General features: G+C 41.3%; 5 protein-coding genes across 14 annotated transcripts in view; 4 read left to right on the forward strand and 1 right to left on the reverse strand.

Moving 5' to 3' along the window:
* Positions 1 to 2,416, forward strand: part of myrf (myelin regulatory factor) — a 31,148-nt gene extending 28,732 nt beyond the window's left edge. For all 7 annotated transcript variants that reach the window (XM_052061861.1, XM_052061858.1, XM_052061855.1 and 4 more), the window contains one exon: positions 691 to 2,416. In XM_052061861.1, coding sequence (XP_051917821.1) covers positions 691 to 771 — 81 coding nt within the window. In that variant the 3' untranslated portion in view covers positions 772 to 2,416. The remainder of the gene's footprint in view (positions 1 to 690) is intronic.
* Positions 2,417 to 2,990: 574 nt separating this feature from the next.
* Positions 2,991 to 4,813, forward strand: tmem258 (transmembrane protein 258). The gene is made up of 4 exons (XM_052061922.1): positions 2,991 to 3,107; positions 3,362 to 3,471; positions 4,458 to 4,586; positions 4,669 to 4,813. Exons 1-3 carry the CDS (start codon positions 3,105 to 3,107, stop codon positions 4,582 to 4,584), a joined length of 240 nt encoding a protein of 79 aa, XP_051917882.1. The 5' UTR covers positions 2,991 to 3,104; the 3' UTR covers positions 4,585 to 4,586; positions 4,669 to 4,813.
* A 185-nt stretch (positions 4,814 to 4,998) lies between these two features.
* tmem138 (transmembrane protein 138) lies at positions 4,999 to 7,577 on the reverse strand. Its single transcript, XM_052061920.1, has 5 exons — positions 7,405 to 7,577; positions 6,688 to 7,037; positions 5,878 to 6,049; positions 5,711 to 5,786; positions 4,999 to 5,640 (listed from the first exon to the last, which is right to left on the reverse strand). Exons 2-5 carry the CDS (start codon positions 6,813 to 6,815, stop codon positions 5,528 to 5,530), a joined length of 489 nt encoding a protein of 162 aa, XP_051917880.1. The 5' UTR covers positions 6,816 to 7,037; positions 7,405 to 7,577; the 3' UTR covers positions 4,999 to 5,527.
* Positions 7,578 to 7,799: 222 nt separating this feature from the next.
* cracr2b (calcium release activated channel regulator 2B) lies at positions 7,800 to 16,270 on the forward strand. Of its 2 annotated transcripts, none has more exons than XM_052061892.1 (19): positions 7,800 to 7,888; positions 9,105 to 9,230; positions 9,656 to 9,922; positions 9,989 to 10,100; positions 10,170 to 10,317; positions 10,438 to 10,584; positions 10,677 to 10,767; positions 11,434 to 11,529; positions 11,620 to 11,807; positions 12,082 to 12,153; positions 13,354 to 13,408; positions 13,906 to 13,985; positions 14,078 to 14,165; positions 14,282 to 14,408; positions 14,474 to 14,555; positions 14,619 to 14,733; positions 15,236 to 15,343; positions 15,496 to 15,572; positions 15,988 to 16,270. In XM_052061892.1, the coding sequence occupies exons 3-19, from the start codon at positions 9,668 to 9,670 to the stop codon at positions 16,070 to 16,072; spliced, it is 1,926 nt and encodes a 641-aa protein (XP_051917852.1). In that variant the 5' UTR covers positions 7,800 to 7,888; positions 9,105 to 9,230; positions 9,656 to 9,667; the 3' UTR covers positions 16,073 to 16,270. The 2 variants fall into 2 exon arrangements, with proteins under 2 accessions (XP_051917852.1, XP_051917853.1); XM_052061893.1 differs by having other exon boundaries at positions 15,499 to 15,572.
* Positions 15,656 to 20,329, forward strand: cd151 (CD151 molecule). Of its 3 annotated transcripts, none has more exons than XM_052061917.1 (9): positions 15,656 to 16,532; positions 17,363 to 17,447; positions 17,732 to 17,923; positions 18,534 to 18,608; positions 18,916 to 18,936; positions 19,399 to 19,503; positions 19,581 to 19,730; positions 19,819 to 19,905; positions 20,005 to 20,329. In XM_052061917.1, exons 2-9 carry the CDS (start codon positions 17,364 to 17,366, stop codon positions 20,062 to 20,064), a joined length of 774 nt encoding a protein of 257 aa, XP_051917877.1. In that variant the 5' UTR covers positions 15,656 to 16,532; position 17,363; the 3' UTR covers positions 20,065 to 20,329. The 3 variants fall into 3 exon arrangements, with proteins under 3 accessions (XP_051917877.1, XP_051917876.1, XP_051917878.1); XM_052061916.1 differs by having other exon boundaries at positions 15,658 to 16,532; positions 19,581 to 19,736; XM_052061918.1 differs by lacking the exon at positions 18,916 to 18,936 and having other exon boundaries at positions 15,658 to 16,532; positions 19,581 to 19,736.
* The last annotated feature ends 481 nt before the right edge of the window (positions 20,330 to 20,810 follow it).

Consider the following 20,810-nt stretch of genomic DNA (forward strand, 5'->3'; position numbering starts at 1 on the left):
TTCAAGTTGTGACAGCAGTTGCCGTTTGTGGATGTTGGAACACTGAGCTACTAGTTGTTTCGTGGTCAACCGTGACTGTGGGTTTCGAAGTAACCATTTAGCCCACATTCTCTGCATGTAACCCCTCTGACTAGGGTTGCTTGAGTAGTAGCATTCCAACAGAGCCATGTTATCGCATCTCGCCCATCTCCGCTTTGTTCCAGTAGCCCATTTTTTCATCAAGGTGCTCTGGTCCCCCAGCACCTGACGCAGACCTTGTTTGGCCGGCATGTCATTCATTTTATTGTCTCTCAATAATGCTGATGCCTTACCAACTGAGCTATCCAGCCGCATATATATATAGATATAAGTATATAGCATTAAGTAATGTTAATTATGACAAACATTTACTTACATGCATGTATACCATTAAATGTGGCCTTATAAATATATTATAATATATACTCATATACATGTACATATACCTGTATGGGGGTAACTACTTCGCGCATTTTCCTCTTTCACGGGGGATCCTGGACCCCATTAACGGCAATAAGCGAGGGATCACTGTATTATTGCAATTATTTATTATTATTATTTATATCATTTTTTATTGTTGCTGTTATTATTATTCTTATGATTATGATTAAGTGGCATTTAAGAGCAAATTAAATGCCCTTTTTGTCATTTCTGTATTTTTTTTTTCCACAGGATGGAATGAGTTGTGCGACTGAGAGAGAAAGGTCCTCCTTTTCTGATTACCACTTTGTCATTGAAAACAGCTGCGTGTGAATTGTGGGAAAGACCCCTGCCCACCTCCTTCGTGCCTTATAGCGAGCCACATGCACCCGTGGGGTTGACGTGTATTTTAATGTGTATTTTGTCTTATTCTTGTACATTATTTTCAAAGGAAGTTACGCAAAATTATATATCACTGACTGCACTTGATGTTGTCTGGCTTGTATCGACATCTCTTTGTGCTGTCATCAGCTGTTGTTTGTGTCTCGAAATGTTTGCGATCAACTGACAACTGTGTTGCATCGCAGTTCATGGCCACAGTCAAATGATGCTTGTGAAATGAAATTACCCATCACAAACACATCGTACTGTGCACCAGACTACTCTGGATGACATTGTATTGTTGATTTTATGTACACTGAAACTACCGTCACCTCAAAACATGAATACTTTCCTTCATACACCGGGGAGTTTAATGATTCAGCTATGTCTGGCCGCAAACGGCATTTTACCTCAAATAGTCCACACTGCTACTTCCTTTGCCTCTTTTGGCACAATTTGTGAAAATACTGCACATTCAGAAGAAGAAACGTTACTCTTAATGGAATATTGAAAAGATCGGAATCCTACATAAAACCGCTTATCTTATGTATGCATTGCTGCAAAAAATATGGTTACTCTCGTGTGTTGTGTTGAATGGACCTAACCATGGTCATTTCCTCAGAATTACAAATGATAAGACTGGATGAATAAATGGTTAGTAACTGGAAAGGCCAGAGAGGATTATAATATAATACTGTATGTCCAACACTGACAATATTTCACAAGAAAACACTGGAATAGCTCACACTGAATTTTGCTTATGCTGGTAAAGTGCAACAAAGTTGCTTTTCCAATCTTTCCCTCAAAAATATCAATTGCGTCATTTTCAGCAGTGATTCTAAAACTGCAAGGAAGTTGTGTTTCACACTCCAGAATTGAATATAACATCACAGTTTGAAACATTTTCCTCACATTAATAATCTGCACCGTCTTGTAACAATTTTAATATGTGTGATATGTTTTCTGATTGTGAATTAATATTGTCTTGTTCTCAAATGTTGTGCTTTTGTTTTTCAAATTCGTTTCAATTCTTTTTGACCAATTCAATATCTCACAGGAAAAACGGCCATCAGATGTTTTTTTTTTTTACCATAACATGAATACTCAGAGCAACTCTTCCGTTACTTATGTATTGTGTAGTACTCTTGCTTATTTATAATGGACCAGCAATAGCATAAAAGAAACCACTGTCGCACTTTTCACACTGTGTATTATACACTGTATATAAATAATGAACTGCTCTCACTTTGTCCATCTGTTTTAGATACTCCAGTAGAAATACATTGCATGTAACTGTGTGAGAGCATTGTGTTTAAACACTGTTGCTCATTTTTATGCTATCATATAGTTTTTTTTTAATCCATGCTTTTGTTGCAGTCTTTATAGTAATTCTACTTTTCGCTATTTTCTTAACTGGAATGATGATGAAAAATTAATGTCAATTTCTACATGTAAAGTCAATATACCATAACAGTAACTTGAATACGTTAACATATAACATTTAGCCCAATTGTCATCACTTTTCCACAGGTTTTTATCTCAAGATTATGCTGTAATACTGTAAACGCCAATAAATATATGATTTGTGGCGACAGAAGACTGCTCCTCTTTCTTTGTACCACCAGATGACAGCAAAGGAATTTCAGTCTGCATTTACGCGTTCACTTTACACTGATCGTCATCTAAAAGGTACCGAGAGCGCACTCGATTACGTCACAGACTAGTACAGTATTCCATCACCCATCCATCCATTTTCCAATCAGTTTTTATTCTCACAAGGGTCGCAGGCGTGCTCGATGCTATCCCAGCGGTTTTCGGACAGTAGGCGGGGTACACCAATCACATGGCACAACGATTCGCGCTCACAGTCACACTTATTGACAAATTCGAGTGTTTCATTAACCTGCCATGCATTTTTTTTAATCCGTTAGGCACGCAGACCCGAGGAGAAATGCAAACTCCACACAGCCGGAATTGAACTGACTGTGAGGTCGACATGCTAAGGTGTCGACCCACTGCGCCACGAGACTTGTATTCATTTATTTATTTACTTACTTCTTCTTCTTTTTTATCAACATCTTTACCTTTTAGTTAACATTCAAAATATTTTTTAACGTATAAAAACCGAGATGATTACAAGACTCGGGTTCTGTGAAGCCTGAAAGACCAAACTGAGGACATATTCCTTATACGTCACCTACTCAACCCGGAAAAGATTCAGAAGAGAGGCAGTACGTGGCCTTATCAACTTGGACCACAGAGGCAGGAGCCTTGCTTCATTTGAAATGGTATGGTTTCGAATTTAAATTGTTTTAAATGTAGCTTTACTTGCTGAATATAATTGTGTATTATGCCTCCAAAGCATAGTGACTATGATGTGTCGTTTGTTTGGCAACGAATTGCTGGCTAGCAAAGAAACATTAGCCTCTCGAGCAAAACTTCCATACGATTATTTTTTTTTAAATGCTGAAACCAAAAGATTGTGTTTAAATTGTTTAAAATGCAACCCATATATTCATCATATGATGATGTTTCGCTACAGGAACTCGAGGCGATGACCAGATACACCAGCCCGGTGAACCCGGCTGTGTTCCCCCACCTCACCGTGGTCCTGCTGGCCATCGGCATGTTCTTCACCGCCTGGTTCTTCGTGTATCCTTTCCACTACTTTGTGTGTGGCACAGACACACACAGACTCTCACATGCAGTGCCCCCCCCCCCCCCCCCCAAGTTGAGTTTGAGACCCGTGCTCCAAATTCCTTGCTCTGTTGTACATAGAAGACACCCTGAAATTTGCAAAGCGTCGTCATGCACCGACGTTCTTTTTCATTTCATTTATAATTGTGGCCTATAAGTGTTTTTCATAGAAATATATACTGTATTTAGGACTTTATACTGTAATATCGTAGGTTAGTGATAAACTCCCATTTTTATGTGCAAGTTTTGGGTGACGTGAACAACCATAAATACGGAACTCCTTCATAAACCAAGGGCTCCTGTAATGTATTGTTCCATATTATTTAAATAGTTAGGGGACACATTACATCAATTTTTTGCGCTGTAGTTCATTCCTGCGCCCTTTCAAGTATGCTTAAAACAGTTTGTGTGCTCTGATTAAAGAACCATCTACATGTGTGTATTCCTGGCATTAAATCACTTAAATCCATCAAATGTTAATGTCTAGTAATCCGTCAGTCAAAAATACACACCCTTGTAAATGATTATCTGACAGCTGAACGTTAGGCATAAACTATATGGACACAGGTACTGTCTTTATGGACCTTGGTTTGTGCACCGGGGCACAGTGGTGGTGACCATACCCCAAAATGTTCCTTCAAATTTAGAAGCATACAGTTGTGCATAATTACATTGATGACACATCGCCTAAAATTAAGGGGGATGTCACCGGGGGTTTTTAGTACACTGAAAAAGCACTTAAATATGCAAATACTGTACTGTGAACAAGACTGTATTTGTACCTCAGCATCCTGAAATGGCTATCCCTGCCAGCAGGAGTCGCTATATCTACGGTAATCCCCAACGTTTTTAAAATTGTAGCATGAACCATGGTTAAGATGACTGGCTTTTTAGGATTATTATTTTTTAAATTTGAGTTCAGCCTTGACATTGCCTATCAGCTATGAGGTGACTTCAACCAAATATACCAGAGACGTCTACAAGGAGTTGCTCATCTCCCTAGTAGCTTCACTTTTCATGGGCTTTGGCGTGCTATTCTTGCTACTCTGGGTTGGCATCTACGTATGAAGGTAGAAGATCATTTGGAAGCTATTTTCTTGTGAAGAAGTTATTGTTATAGTCGCAACTAAATCAGCCCTGCTGCAATTTCAGGTGGCCGAAATAGAAGATGACCGCACATTCCAACGTAACGGATGGATGACAACACTTAGAAACACAGGAGATGGATTTTGAGTTTGATTGGACTGCACTGACAACAATTTGGATTGTTTTCAAATATAAGGGGACTTTGTACAAATCCTGCTATCATTCATTCAGAAATACACAACAGCAATTTGATCTGCGGTGAGGAGGATATTTGTGACACTCTCGACAACTATTTATGGCTGGTTGCACTCGTGGCACCGAAATCCTGATTAATCTTTGCGTTAAAAATAGAACAGTCTGTTTCACCTTGTCTCCAGGATAATACGCATTGATGGATTACACTAGGATTATAGAAGGATTTTTTTTTAAATTACAAACAAAATTCAAAAGATCCACACTGACAGATGAGTAGTTTTACAATATTATTACTGGCATCATGTTAACATAATCATACTTGCCTTCCATCAAACCGAACGAACCACCAGCCTTTGTCATCGGGGACAAGTGATCATGCGCGTTAAGTGATGGATAGTCAGTGGAGAAGTCTAAAATAGATAGATCATACATCTTAACAGAATTTTGATGCACTCTAACTCGAGTGCAGTACAGAGGTCACATACAGTAGATTACCAGGCTCAATCCTGATTAATACTTTGTACAATATGCCACCCTTGGTTTACCTGCCAGTGGAAAGTTTGAAACCAACTGCCCGCTTGAGAATAGGAAACCAACACTGGTGTGCTTTTTTTGAAAAGGTTTTGACAGAGGGGGTTGAGCTGTGGTCACTTTTTTCTTCTTGAGTGAGGAGCGTTCGTATTTCTTGCTTGATAGCAAATTAAATCCAGTGCTTCCACATCTTTTGTGTCTACTGCCGAGCTCTGGCAAAGGCCTCACGCAGCCAAAGAGAGTCCATGTAGAGCCTTGGGTCCCCCATGTACTCTGCTGTGCGCTTGTACAAGTAGTAATAGAACACAGCCACTGGAAAAAGAGAGAGCTATTCACTGAATGAACCAAAAGAGTCGGAAAATGTACTAGTTTAACAAATTACCTATCCTCTGGAACACAAAAAGAGCTTGAAGGCCATCTGTCCAAACAAAACTGCGAGACGCTCTCCATCTTAAATTCTACACAAAAAAAAGGACAATTTCAGTAAGCGCAGTCTCACAAGAGACAGTCGGCACGCTTGAAGAAATTCTACAGAGCCGAAATGCGTACCAACAGCCAGCTGTGGAGGCAGATGCTGAAGGTCAGGTAGAGGGCGGAGAAAAACAGCAGAGCTTTGAAGCGCTCCAGCAGGAGAGAGACCAGGCCCACCTGGAACACGTACGTGTTGAACATCATCAACAGGATGATGATCAAGTTGAACAAGATGGCGATGTCCTGGATGCTGCAATCAATTTTGGAAATGAGATAAAAGTACTAACTATAAAACATTTTCAGGTCTTTAAACAAGATTTGTAGTTTTGTCCAGAAAACAAAAAAACTAGTTCATATGAAATTAAAATAAACAACAGGAAATCACATTACAGTATATGCAAATAATGAGTAAATGTGATAGCTGTGATTGTCTATTAAAGATATTTTGGGGTCTTGCGCCACATGGTGCGAATAAATTAATAACGTTGTCATATCAAAGTGAATGCGGTAACATCTAAGCTCCATTTAATGTAGCTGTGGTCTAGCGGTATATTATGATATTTATTAAATTCTATCCAGGAGTCCGCATATCTCGATTAGAAAATATGTAGTGGACTGTAAATGTATTCTCTTTAATATAACGCACAACAATTAACTTGAATTCACTTATGAAATATTCCGGTCGTTTGGAGGAGGAAATTGCAGAGCAATTGAAAATATTTTGATAATTATATAACATTGCAGCAATGATGTGCTCATTAGTTTATTAGGGACAGCATTGGCATAAAGATGGGGGAGATTTCCTAAGTAGTCTGTCTAATTCGATTTGTAACAGCGCTTATATATGCAGACTGAAGACCGGTTGCATCGGTATGACAGGTAACTTACATAAAAAGCACCAGCTGGATGACGGCAGCTCCTGTCAGCAGTTCACTGAATGAGTTGACGAAAAGGTCAAAAGCCAGAAGTATGAGCTGGATCAGCAGCACCAGGGAGTAGTTGCCCGTCTGTAGCATCTCCCAAAACGTTCTTTACATGTCGCTAACTACTTTAATTATTGATGCAGATTTTCCTGAAGCACCGTTGGTGTTTATTCACATTGTGAGGAAGTGCTGTAAACAGTACTTCCAAAAATACTTTTCTCTATCTAGAAACATCTTTCCTCAAGCAGACGATGTTTTCTGATGATTGTAAGCAATCCAGGAAATCACTGCAGACATCGCTTCATGCTGAATTACCTGCAAGCACACAGGAATGGTGACACAGTTATTGTTGTACCAAAGGAAACCAAAGACTGGACCTATATTCTGTTCTGTGCATTGAGCTGCTATAAGGTGATGCAATAGTGATATATCATCATCGTGCTCTAAAGTTATATCATCACCGAGACTAGATGATATTTGGACGCGTTTCTACTCGCGTAAAGTAGTTCACACAAAAGATACTTGGTAGGAAATGAGTTCCTAGGAAATGAGTAACACTGTTTTATCGCTACGTTGGCATGGGCATATTTGAGGAATTCCGTGCAGAGTCGTTGCCTTAAGCTCTTGTGCTGTTGTGTTTTCCTTTATCGTGACAGTAAGGCATCAGAGAACACCTACTTACCGACAGAAACCATGAGAACACAAATGGTGACAGTCGAAATGACTAAAAAACAACAACAAACTCCTCGGGCTCCAAACTGTTTTGGAGGGAATGCCCACTTGAAGCCCCCAAATGCTTTTTAGCAGTAGCGTACGCATTTCCGTATCTTCCATGGTAACGGTACCTTCCACTGTAATAGACCATGTAAGTGTTCCACAAGTAGTTTTCAAATATATTTTGGCTCGCTTATAACATTTAATAACGCGTAATTTTAGTGATACTGTTATAAAAGAATGAATACATTAACTAGAAGTGCCCTAAAAAACTAGAATTGATACGTGACATAGACAAAACATTTATGCTACACACTATACTAGACTTTACGGTAAAATTTGAGCGGCAGTGGTACCTACTGCCATCTATGGGCCACGAGCAGTACTCGCCAAGTTTGCTGTGAGAACTTAGTGATCAAAGGTAGTGGACACCTGCGTACCGCACCGTGTAGGTATGTCAGAATTTGATGTTTTCACCCCAACTTGCTTTCGACGTTATTCTTTATTCTACTTTCAGTGTATTGCCATTTTTAAACAATATTCCTGTTTCCACCTCATATTAAGCGCGTTTTTGCTTATTATTTAGAAATAATTTCAAGTGCTGTGTATTGCTTATGTGAGGTTTGGTTCGGTTAGCTTGGTCAGCTAAAATCATACCGACAATTAGAATGACAGCTGCTTTGTTTTGACGCTTGAAATAACAAGACCGTCTTTAAGGTTTAAACACCCACATAATAGTTCTTTTGTGAGACCTATAATTGTAATCACCGTTAAGTTTATCCATGCAAGGTGTAAACTCAATGTTTTTTCCACTGACCCTTTTTGCGATACGACAACTCGATTTAAACACATTATTACGATTTGAAGTGTAATTGCGCTTTGCACTGCCTGTTGGCTGTTTTAAAAGCCTTCATGTAATGTTGACATAGTTTTCACGATGGAATTCATCTTATCTCTTGTGTTAGGAGGAAGTTGTGAAGGCTTCATCGATCATCTCCAATGGTGCTATCAGTAGTCGCTGTCTAAATATTTATTTTTATGCATATGGAAACATTTGGAGAGGCTTGTTCTGTTGTCATGTTCATCCTGTTCTTCCTTTAGTAATTAAACTGTGTCCGTGATCGCGAAAGTAAATCCCTTTTGGGAAGAATTGGAGGTAATGTGACATATTTAAAATATGTAATATATCACTTTGGTTAAGTATTTGACTTGCAATTGTGGTAGCCGTAAATTCGTAACCATGCAAATGCATACAAACAGTGTTTTGCATCTCGTCGCTCCTGGCGATCCACCCTCCTCTTCGAGTACACATAAACTCACATGACTCCATCCTGTTGCTTACTTTTCATCCATCCTGGAGTTTTGTTGGTTTTTTTGTGTGTGTGTGTGTGTGTGTTTGTGTGCGTGTGCGTGTGTCTGTGCGCGTGTGCGTGCGTGTGTGTGCGCGCGCGCGTGCGTTTTACCATGCCAAAGGCACAGTTACCTTTTGGATTCCTGTAAATTGCCTGACGGTATGCATTAGTATATTTGTAGTGCGGTATTTGTTTTTCTAGGGATATAAGTTAACTCTTGACACACTGTTTCTAAAAAAGTCCCATCAAAGCTAGAATAGAACCTGGTTTAAAAATAGTATTCTGACTGAAACATTGAGTCATGTTTCCTGTGCAGATGTGGGTGAAGACAAGTTTGACAGAGCAGCTGGAGATAATGTGTGTGGTCCCAGCAGAGTTTGTTGTTCTTGTTTGACAAGGGAGGACCTGTGAGCCAACCTGTCCCAGAACCTTGTAACAAAAAGTGAGTACAAAAGTTGATGTAGATTAGAGTTCACCAACCATTTTGAAACTGAGAACTATTTCTTGGTTACTGGTTAATGCAAAGGGCAACCAGTTTGATACAAACCTCTAAAATAACATATTTACTCAAGGTACCTTTATATATGATTAATATTTATGTGAAGACATTGATCATGCTAATAATCTCAAAAAATAATTAGTAAGCCCATAAATGTGGCACTTTATTTCCGTAATCTTTGCTTGTGTTCACATTTTCTTTTTTTCTTCTATAACATTCGTAATGTCCCATCATTGGTGAGCTATTTTTAGAAGAGTAACTAATGTGGTCCTTGGGGGCAACCTGGTGCCTACAGGCACTACATTGGTCAAACTGGTAATACTCTAGGTGCTTACATATGCATTTTTCGACTTATTTGTCCATTACAGCACAGCTAAAGTATGTCGAAGTGGCTGAATGATGGGGAAGTGCTGGAAGGTGAGGGCAGCGGCGAGGCTCTACCGGTAAGCCTGCAACCTCAGAGACTATTATCTGGGAGCCCCCGACTGGGCAGGGGCCGCAGCCCACTAGGTTCACCCATGTCTAGAAATGCAGCAGCAGCAAGCCTGCAGGCAGAGACCATGGGGAAGGCCAAGCAGCTGTTTGTGTTATGCGACAAAGAGGGCAAAGGCTTCATCACAAAGCGAGACATGCAGGTGAGCCGATACCGTGGCAGAATGGAAGTTAAAACACCACCTTTAATCTTCATATCCTTTCCTCAGAGGCTACAGATGGAGTTGCCTCTGTCAGCGGAACAACTGGAGACAGTGTTTGAGAGTCTGGACCGTGAGCGCAATGGCTTCCTTACACCACTCGAGTTCAGCACAGGACTTGGTGTGCATACTGCAGTTTAGCGTCACAGTTATGGGGGAATCTGTCTGTCAAACTATCTTTGTGGTGCAGGTGAGCTGATGGGGCAGAAAGACACAGCTGAGCAGAGCCAAGAGCTTGCAGACAAAGGCACAGACCAGGTGGACTGGTCGGAGGACACTGCTACAATAAGACTTACCGACATACTGAATCAGCTCGGTGCTGACAAAATGTCCGACAGGTGGGATCCCCTGAATGTTTCAGGCGTGCTATCAAGATAATTTAAATGAGTATCGTACCGCAGTTACTATTTTGCTATTGTCACAGCACAATTGTGAAGTGCCACGTTGTTGTGTGTCAGTAAGCAGGAATTGTGTTCTCTGTGGTGTGAGCTGCAAAGAGACCGACCAGAGCTGCTCAGGCTCCTGGAAGGCATCCTGCTACACGCTGTCACACATTTGCAGGATTCCATCAGAGAGAGAGACAGCCTTGAACAAGCTTTGCGGAGGTATTGCACACATACATCCACTCACATTCCGCTTCCTGACCATAATCTGTGAGCTGAGTTTTAACATTTCCTTCAACTTTGTTGCACTTCAGACGGGAGAGTGAACATGATCAAATTGTTCGGTCTGTATATGAGGAAATGGAAACCCAAATCCGAGAGGAACGAGAGAAACGCCTGGCTCAGGTACAGATCAATGTGTGCTCTTTAAGTGTTTTTTTTTTTAAAAAGCTAAATTCCAAAGCAAACATAAACAACTAAACAGTAGTTTAGTTTACATGAGGGAATAATAAAAGTGACGTGACAAAAAATTTATGCAAATATTCAAACTAAGGTAGCTCACCAAACTAAAAGAAGTGAATGGAAGGAAGTCTCCGGGTATCAACTAAATCAACCCCCGCCGCCCCCAAAAAATTTCTACAAAAGTTGCCATTCGCGGGGGGCGGGGGGTAGAATCACAAGGGCAAACGTTGAACAAAAAGTAGCTACTGGCAAGATGAGGAGAACAAATTATGAAGAACAAAGGAAAGGGAGAAAAAAATGAAAGAAGAAACAAGAGCAACACTATGTTGTGGCACTGGTGATAAGCATAGAACAACTCAGGACAATAACTCAGAATCTTGCCTCAGTTTTTCCTGCTTCTCATTACCCAACTAATGTTAATGTCAACAGGTGTGACACCTACCAAAACTCTCCATGTGGAAGGCAACAGAAAGGGAAAAAAATCAAAAGAGCAACAAAACAGGATTGTGATATGCTTGTTCTTCCAGTATTACTTTTAAGATAAGATATCCTTTATTCGTCCCACACTGGGGAAATTTACCGATTGAATAAATGTTTGATGCAAAACAGGAGAGCATCAGACAGCAGCAGCGAGGCATACAGGTTGAGGAGGAGTTGAAGATGCGCGACCAAGAGTTGGAGATAACCTTGATCAGACAGAAAGAGGTGCGTACCAATGGTCCTGCTGGCATTCCTTTGAATAAAGTTGTCACCAGCATAACGAGGGAGTGAACAGAACTCCTCTTTTGTATCAAGCTGGAGAGCAGAATGCAGCAGCTGATCTGCGAGCATGCAACCATCAGGGAACAGAACCAAGAGCTGCACACCCTCAACGTTCAGCTGCAAGAGCAAGCGGAGAGTAGCCGGGAGCAGCTGCAGGCTGCTATGGTTCAGCTGGTCCAGCTACAGCTAAGCGCTGCCCAGGAGCAGGTGGCCAGACAGCAGTAAGATTCACTTTGTTTTTTGAATAGATTTATGATGCCAACTTTGTTACAAATTGTTTTTTGAATAAATATATTTTGGCAAATTGGAGACAAAAATCTGAGCATTTATTTGTTGGTCATGTTAAGAAATTAAGGAAATCTGGTTACGTACACAGGTGACAGCATGCTAAATACTTTTTCAACAGCGTACAGTAAATACGAGTGATACAATAGCCTTATGTATCCAAATCAAGCATTCGCTTATCCAAGCATTTGATTCTCTGTTTCACCACAGAAATGTTCTCAAAGTGTCAAGAAACCTGCAGAAAGAGAAGGATAGTCTCCTGAGACAACTTGGCTTGTTGAGGTAAGTCAATTGCAAAGTAATAAGAGGGAACAAAATTAGACAGCACAAACGATATACCTTGCACATTCAAATCTAACGGGGTAAAGATTTGGCTTTCAAATGTTGCCTGACCACATTAATATTCAATATTGCTCATTTGAAGTCGTTTCCTCATTCCAGTCCAATTCGTGCTTTGTCAACATCTGCTTGTCCTTAAAGTGCGTGCTGGTATATGTGATGTAAACATGATCCTCTACCTGTATGCGTAAAGGGTTCACGTGGACCGCTCTGCGGTTGACTCCACGCAGCCCAATTTCTGTGACCCGAGCAACAAACAAAATTTTTATTCTTTCTTGCACCAGTGTGTGAATTTTCCCTCCCTTGCCCTATTCACGTTCAGTGGTTGCACATTGTATCTTTGGTTTAATTTTCCTTCTTTTTTTTTTTTAGTCAAATAACAAGAGACAGGGCGGCCCGGTAGTCCAGTGGTTAGCACGCCGGCTTCACAGTGCAGAGGTACCGGGTTCGATTCCAGCTCCGGCCTCCCTGTGTGGAGTTTGCATGTTCTCCCCGGGCCTGCGTGGGTTTTCTCCGGGTGCTCCGGTTTCCTCCCACATTCCAAAAACATGCGTGGCAGGCTGATTGAACGCTCTAAATTGTCCCTAAGTGCGAGTGTGAGTGCGGATGGTTGTTCGTCTCTGTGTGCCCTGTGATTGGCTGGCAACCGATTCAGGGTGTCCCCCGCCTACTGCCCGAAGACAGCTGGGATAGGCTCCAGCACCCCCGCGACCCTAGTGAGGATCAAGCGGCTCGGAAGATGAATGAATGAATGAATAACAAGAGACACAGGAGCTGTTCCTTTTTTGCTTTTGCTAGGTCACAATTTTGACTAAATGTCCATGCGTGAACCATGTACTGATGTGAACCCAGAAATGTACTATGAATGGAAATGGCACGTGCATACCCTAAGTTATGGACATGCCACTTCCATTCATAGTACATTTCTGGGCTCACATCAGTACTTGCATGGACATTTAGTGACTTACATGACTTCTGAAAGTTTGCACACTAAACAAAAAGTAGAAACTCCCAACATCATATTATTTTACTCAATTTATGTTAGTTTTTTATATTACAGAAATCTTGCTTTTGAACAGGGGTGTGTAAACTTATTATATCCACTGCAAATAAGAGCGGCGTGCAAATCCTTGTTCTCTGCAGGGATATGAATAAAAGACTGCAAGATGAGAAAGATGCCCAGCTCACCAAGAAGAGGGTTAGTCATCCATGCCCGCTCCTTCCTCCTCGGCCGCTAACCTTTGACTTCGGCCAAGACTTTTACAGCGCATGGTCACAGCGGCAATATCCGCCCTAAGCTAAGTGTGGGAACTGCTTTGTGGTCCTTCCCACCTCCTGGCCATCATGGCATTCGGCAGCTTGTTACTCTTTGAATTCAGTCAGCATCTTTGAATGCGCAGAGGACTGATGCCTCGTGTTGAAAAGACATTTATTCTGCATTATGTGAGTTTATTCTGCCAAGCTACATTTCTTGCGCTATATTTGACAAAAGGCTATGCGTCACAGTGCTTGCTTCATCAAAATGCCATTTGTTTGTCATGCACCAATGACAGTTCAATGAGTCTCACTCATGTCATGCTTATTTGCACAGCAGAATAAATGTCTGCTGAGCACCGAGTTCCTTGTCTTTAAGTTGGTTTTTGTGGATGGTGTCAAACTAATTCTACTAATGACTTTCCGCTAAACCCCTTTCAGAGGCCAAATATGGAAGAAAATTTGCGGAAGAGAGGGTCAGTCCTAGGGCACTACTTGCTCCGAGACACCGTAGTGAAAAGGTTTGTGTGAGCAAGTACTGTACATACATTCTCTTCACAACCCATTGAGGCAGAAGCAACTAATTGTTTGTACTTGCGGATCTCTGCCGAAGCTCGCGTGACGAGCAGGAACGGGGCACAGAGAAAAAAGTGATCAATTCAAAGGCATCATGTAGAGTCAGTTGTGAGAGGGTTGGCCAGGTAGGGAAGATATGCCGTGCTTCATTCACAAATTGCGAAAGCACCGCCGCAGAAAGTCAAACGCCTTTGCCATGAGAAAAGCACAAAGGCTGATTTAATTTGATCTCACTTTTTAGAGCAGACTTGTGAGTCCTCAGCATGTGTTCAAAGTGGTCTTCCTGGGTAACTCGGGGGTGGGTAAGAGCTCCCTCATCCAGCACTACTGCATAGGACATTTCTGCAGCCCCATGAGCGCTACTGCCGGTAAGATCATAGCAGCTTTTCGTTGCCTTTAACGCTGCTTGTTTAATGAGCGTGTTTGCTGCTAGGCGTCGATTTCCAGATGAGGACCGTTACCCTGGGCTCCACCTCCATCACCATGCAGCTGTGGGACACTGCAGGTCAGGAGAGGTTAGTCCTCCGCCTCCTGAGCCCGCTGCTGCTCCATATCCGACTTTCTCCACGTGTGTGCAGGTTTCGATGCATCACTGAGCAGTACTACCGCAAAGCTGACGCCATCCTGGTGGTGTATGACATCACCTGCTCGGCCTCTTTCACCGCTGTGAGGGAGTGGATGGACATTGTGGAGGTAAAATCAGCTGCTAAATCAGCAGTACTGTATTTTGCAATTTGTTGTTTGGTGATTACATAGCCATCACGCGAAGAACCGTGGTATATCCACTTTTACTTGTCTTGAAAATTATTATGTATAATTATGGATCATTAAAAAATGTACAGTATATCTTTGTTCCAACTGTGCCAGCAGCCTGAGACTAATTTAAGACTTTTTTTACCTCTATGGCTAAATGTCCAATAAACCGGTGTAGCCACCTGTTGCCATGCTTCAACAGAATTTGCAAGTCATGGCTTCATGGCTTTTGTATACAATCAAACAGGAAAATTTCACATTGCGTAACTCAGTTTGTGAGTAAATTGTAACGAGATGGCCATTATTCCAGTATTCATACTTTTTGTGGCATTTTTTGTACGGTGGTGTGGCCTGCTGCGATATTTCATATAACATGGTGCATTGGCTCAATAAAGGTTGGGGAACAGTACAGATTGCGTAACGTAACTGGCATTTGTCATAGGAGAAGATGTGCGACGGCGCAACGCTGATGCTGCTCGGAAACAAGCTGGACCTGGCCGATAGTCACCACAGAAAAGTGGAAACGAGAGATGGACACAAGTTGGCAGAGGTGGGGCACAATTCATCATCCAATTTCAATTAAGGAAAGCTTTGAGTGTGTGTGTGTGTGTGTGTGTGTGTGTGTGTGTGTGTGTGTGTGTGTGTGTGTGTGTGTGTGTGTGTGTGTGTGTGTGTGTTTTTCTAACTCTCTGGGCTATACAGCAGCACCAGGCTTCATTTTACGAGTGCAGTGCCAAAACTGGAGCAAACATGGAGGAGCTGATGAGTCACATGGCTGAGTACGGACTCTGTTTTTTGAGATGCTTTGCTTCTAGATTGACGTTTGATTCATTTTAATTGCCAATGATGTCGCTTGGTTTCATCTCAGTGTGTTTGCTTGCATCACACTTACTGGCCACATGCAATCAAAAGACAATTTCTGTGAATATTTCTACTGACATCTTTGGAGTGGTTTAAATTTTGCTACATGTATTATGTGAGTTGTAGTTTGTAGTAGTGTAGTATTATTCATCAGTTTATTTTTATTCGACGGCTGGTTAAAATATTCTGTGTAATCTCGTTATGTGGTAGAGCAGCCAATAGAGTTGTACACAACCACTAAACTTACTTGCTCTTTCGTCGAATGTCATTACATTATGCCGGTGTATTTAACGCTGTGTCCATTGAGTGCATGTCACTTTTGCTTTATTTCAGGAAGTTAGTTGCCCAGCTCGAACGACAATGTGAAGATACACTTACCCTCACAGAGTGTGCCGCACGAAGAAGTTGCTGTGCGTAATTGGAAAAAGGCGACTGTTTGAAAAAGATTAGAGCTGCCAGATTCGGCGTCGACCATTTGTTCAGTTTTCAGAGGTCAATCTTCCTGCAGTACGGACACAGTGTGTCGTCTTCCGTTTACTGAAAGTCATGTTTACTTTCAAGTTTTGTATGCTTTTACAATGCTTTGATTCTGTTAAATATAGTCGTGTTGACCCCACTTGGCACGGTGTTGATCAGTATTTGTTGAAGGTTCCCTCCATGCTCCACACTCACTTCAATGGGGCAGTCATTGGCCAGTGGGGGGCAGCCCTGCATGTAACAGTAGGAAGTGTTCGGGTGGGCAAGTGACTGCAATAAGACACTACTGACTGTCAGACACTCAATGTGCAGCAGGCAACTTCCACAGCCAGAAGCACATCCACAGCGGGCTGAGTGGGATCTTGGAAGGCGTTGCCACAGAAATTGACATCTTCAATCAGGTAGGACGCGATTGGCCTCACTTGAACGCTGGAGCACTTTTTCCATGACAGCGTACCGGTAGTTAAAAATAAATTTGAGACTTTTTTTTTTTGCTTCACCCCCACTCATCCATGTGCACTTGTTCTAATGGCAAAAAGAGCACTGTTTTGTTTTTAGGTTTACCACTTCTGAGGTGTTAAGTTTCATCTTATTAATGTGATTTTTTTTTTGGTGTGTGTTTTAAAATATAAAATTGTTCAGCAAATGTAGTTAATTTTGGCTTTGGTGTCAAGGCACGACAACGGTAGATTACTGCTGCTCGTCATGCGACACGATCTTTGTAGTATCTTTTCCCACCACATATTTGATTTCATCAGTGAGCTGCTCCTACGCCATCCTTCCAAGATTAGGAAGCTTCATTCTTTACATTGACTCATAGGGAATGTTGCATACACACCAGCAAAACTGGGAAATTGTTCACACACACACACACACAAGTCACCCCTGTCTGGTCCAATTTGACAGGACGCAAAATAGATTGTTGCCTGATTCAACAGGTACACTCGTGGCTGTCACACAAAATCAAAGACGTTTAGGTTCACTCGGTATAATAAATCTTTGCTTCAATACATATTAAATCAGACACTTTCCAATCAGGACCAAAATTATTCATACGGCAGGGGAATTAATAGTTTTGACCTTGAATGTACCGGTATCTTCTGTATATCACAATAGATCTAATATAGCCCCAAAAGTTTATGATGTAGATTTGTTTGGGGCCCCCTATTTGTTTTAGCTTTAAATCATGTACGTCACACTGCACAGCAACCAGGTTTTTTTTTTTTTTCAGAATGGAAACTCGAAGGGAAACGTCCAACAGCCGTGGGACAATTTGTCTGAAGTACATTCTCTTTATATTCAACATTCTTTTTTGGGTAAGTTACAAAAGCAATCTCAATAGTTTGATGAAAAACATGTTTCCTTTTTTCTATCTTTCACCAAGCACATGCAATGTGTTATTTGTTTAAGCGTTGTACTTGAATAAGCAATATATTTGAAAGATACAACCAAAGATGGAGGAGAATTTATTCAGAGGGTGTGCTGTGCTCATTTGAAATGTGTCTGTGTCTATCCTGGGCATCTATTTCGGCTTCATCAAAGAAGAAATCATGACAATTCTAAGTGTGTATAAAGTGAATCAAGTCATTTGTTCTCTCAGCTGGCAGGGGGTGCCGTACTGGCTGTGGGCGTGTGGACTCTGGTGGAGAAGAGTGACTACATCAATCTGCTCAACTCCAACTTCTACGCCGCATCCGCTTACATCCTCATCGCCGCTGGAGCCGTCGTGATCGTCACCGGCATCATCGGATGCTGCGCCACTCTGAGCGAGATGAAGAGTCTTTTGATTGTGGTGAGGGGGGGCAGAGTTTTTGTCCTCATTATTAAGTTCGGAAATTCCCGTTCAAGATTCTTTTGAGACACACACACACTGGTCTGCAGGCATCGAAAGTTAATCCTTGGTGACCTTGTTTCTGCCTGCAGCTCACTGGGACGGAGGGCCCACCCTAAGTGGAGCCGCAGCATGACGTGCCAGGTCACGCGGCTCGTGTCCTCAAGAGTTTACGTTTTTAGAGTTCAGCTAATGTTAGAGGAATGAGGAGCATCACAGGCGTCCGCGTGCAGCAGACATGCAGACGCAGCCGGAGGATACGTGTTGTGTAAATGGAGAACCTCAAGTCAACAAACTCACCGACATTAGTACTACGACGACAGGAACAACTTGCTGTGTAGCTTGAAAAGATTTGATCTCATGACATGTTTGAATATCTTTTGGACAACACGTCCTAAGCAAGGGGTCACGACCTTTGTGAAACTGGAACTGAATACTGACATGTGTTTTGATACATGTCGTTGTTATTTGCTTTTTCTATAAAGCCAGGGGTGGGCGGCTGGATTCGGAAATCTGCCCAACAAATCTGATCGCCAATTGTATTGTTTCTTATTTTGAATATCTCCTGCAGTATTTGGTGCTGTTGCTCTGTGTTTTTCTGCTGGAAATCATCGCTGGTGTCTTGGCATATGTTATCTACCAAGAGGTAAGCTCTTTTACCCCCAGTAGTTTGTTGTGGTTTTTTTTTTTAATTCAAGTGCTACCCCTGTCCTTTCAATCCAAGTCCAGCATATATTTTTAAATGCCACTACAAGTTGAAAAGAAATTGTGTTTTTATTCATGTGGGCTTCTTGATTACATTCCTGCTTCTGCTCGTCTTGGTTTTCTGTCTTTTTGTTCCCATCAATCAACACAATAGTTAGGTTGCCTGTTTACCATAAATGTTGTCTGTACACTTTGAGCCTTCTCACTCTTTCCTTCTCCCCCGCCCCCCACTCCTTTTCTTGCTCCAGTGTTTCCCTTTCTGCCACCAGGTAATCTGCCACTTGATTTATTTTACAGGTGTATCTCAATAAATTAGAAAATCATACAAAACTTAAATTATTAGTAATTTAATTGAATAATAGAAACATAGCCTTTAAAGATTCACAACACACAAAGTGAACTATTTCTTGATTGTATTTTTTTATCTTGAGAAATTCAAATATAAAATGAAAAACAATTAAAATGATTTTCAATATAGAAATTAGTTGGAGAAGTGGCCTTTTGAAAAGTAATTTCGCTTGTGTTCAATGCTTCATGCATGAACTTTTGGAATTAAGCTGCTGCAGTTTAATGTGACATGCACATAGTCGCTCAAGTTTAAATCGACTCAAACGAATTCTGAACACGGTGAAGTTGTACAGTATGTTGTCAATTTTGAATTGTGTTAGCTTTAGGATAGAGTGGAGTTTTCCTTTGTGCATGATTGCAAACATGCTGCTTGTGCTTCACAGCTGGATGAGGAGCTGAGGCAGAACTTGAAGATGACCATGCAGCACAAATACCAACAAGCTGGAGAGGACAGTGTCACACAGGCTGTGGACAAGCTCCATCAGGATGTACGGATGCACAATATTCACACACTGTCTTGTTGAAATTTGCCTCACCATTGTGCATGTGTGTTCTTTCCTCTCAGTTCCAGTGCTGTGGCAGTAACAGCTCCTCAGACTGGCGAGACAGCATTTGGATTGAGGCCACGCAGTACCGGCAGCTTGTTCCCGACAGCTGTTGCAAAACTCCCAGCAGCCTCTGCGGCATCAGAGACCATCCCTCTAATGTCTACAAGGTAGAGGTGAGAATGTGTGTCCACTTGACACCAATTGACTTACAGTATTAACAATATTCTAAATTTGTTGCCTCTGCTGTGCTGCCAGGGAGGCTGCGTCATGAAATTGGAGAAGTTTATTCTCAGTCAGCTGTATATTCTCGGTGCACTGGGCGTTGGGATTGCAGTTTTACAGGTGAAGTCCCTCAAGTAAATCTTGTAACAAATGTTTCCATTTTCATTTGGACGTATGTTCAATGCTGAACTGACACGTGCGTCGTATCTTTTATTTCAGCTTTTTGGGATGATGTTTACTTGCTGCCTTCATCACAATCTGAAAGATGAGCCATACTGACATTGGACTTTTTTTTTTAGTGTCTTTACCAGATGACAGTGCTTTGAGACTTAAGTGCCTTAAAATGTCAAGCTTCAAGTTGAGCTGCTGGGCAGCACTTCACTCTGGAAAATGGCTTCCTTTTCTATGTCAAGGGGAATGCTGAAAATGAAAGCTTGATGAGGTTATATTTACAAATGATTTACTGCACTGCTGTTCTTGGTGTGTCACAAGGTTTAGTTCAAGAAATGCATAATATGAACAATAAAAGCAATTGTATTAGTTCCATGTCTTGCAGACAATGCATTTAATGAGAAAGTATTGCAATGCATGCACTGTGATTAAAGGGTTGATAAGACACATTACATTTTTTTAAAGGACAGGTGTGCATTTAGTGGCCCATTCCATTCTTTACCAACAAACCATTTCCATTAACAAGTCCTACAGTATCATAATTGTTGAATTACCGTTACAATTTTTTCACACTTTAAATGTCGTTATACTTTATCACAAGTTTACTTGATTTACTGCATTATAAAAAGTGAATAAAATGTCAGTGAAATGTATATTAAATGCTAGGTTAATAAACTATAATTACATGAATTACAAGCGAAATTAAAAGGAACATGGATTCATATTAAAAAACATTAACCATCTACAACTGACTACTGCATGCTGTTCGTAGTTTGTGCACTGTTATAGCGCCCTCTGTTGAGTGTTCGAAAAAATAGTTTTTTACTTGGCGACTGTGCCTCTGCTTTTCTTGT

Source organism: Hippocampus zosterae, chromosome 3, assembly GCF_025434085.1.
Source record: "Hippocampus zosterae strain Florida chromosome 3, ASM2543408v3, whole genome shotgun sequence".
In the NCBI taxonomy this organism is placed as follows: domain Eukaryota; kingdom Metazoa; phylum Chordata; class Actinopteri; order Syngnathiformes; family Syngnathidae; genus Hippocampus; species Hippocampus zosterae.

Bases quoted from the DNA above. Each gene is read 5' to 3' on its own strand.
- tmem258 (XM_052061922.1), top strand. The intron at 3,472-4,457 runs GTATCCTTTCCA...ATTGCCTATCAG, and splicing joins TTCACCGCCTGGTTCTTCGT to CTATGAGGTGACTTCAACCA.
- tmem138 (XM_052061920.1), bottom strand. From the start codon at position 6,815: ATGCTACAGACGGGCAACTACTCCCTGGTGCTGCTGATCCAGCTCATA. The intron at 6,050-6,687 runs GTAAGTTACCTG...AATTGATTGCAG, and splicing joins ATCCAGCTGGTGCTTTTTAT to CATCCAGGACATCGCCATCT. The intron at 5,787-5,877 runs GTACGCATTTCG...TTTTTTGTGTAG, and splicing joins GCCTCCACAGCTGGCTGTTG to AATTTAAGATGGAGAGCGTC.
- cracr2b (XM_052061892.1), top strand. From the start codon at position 9,668: ATGTCGAAGTGGCTGAATGATGGGGAAGTGCTGGAAGGTGAGGGCAGC. The intron at 12,154-13,353 runs GTAAGTCAATTG...TGTTCTCTGCAG, and splicing joins AGACAACTTGGCTTGTTGAG to GGATATGAATAAAAGACTGC. The intron at 13,409-13,905 runs GTTAGTCATCCA...AACCCCTTTCAG, and splicing joins CCCAGCTCACCAAGAAGAGG to AGGCCAAATATGGAAGAAAA.
- cd151 (XM_052061916.1), top strand. From the start codon at position 17,364: ATGGAAACTCGAAGGGAAACGTCCAACAGCCGTGGGACAATTTGTCTG. The intron at 17,924-18,533 runs GTGAGGGGGGGC...TATCTCCTGCAG, and splicing joins TGAAGAGTCTTTTGATTGTG to TATTTGGTGCTGTTGCTCTG. The intron at 19,504-19,580 runs GTACGGATGCAC...CTTTCCTCTCAG, and splicing joins TGGACAAGCTCCATCAGGAT to TTCCAGTGCTGTGGCAGTAA.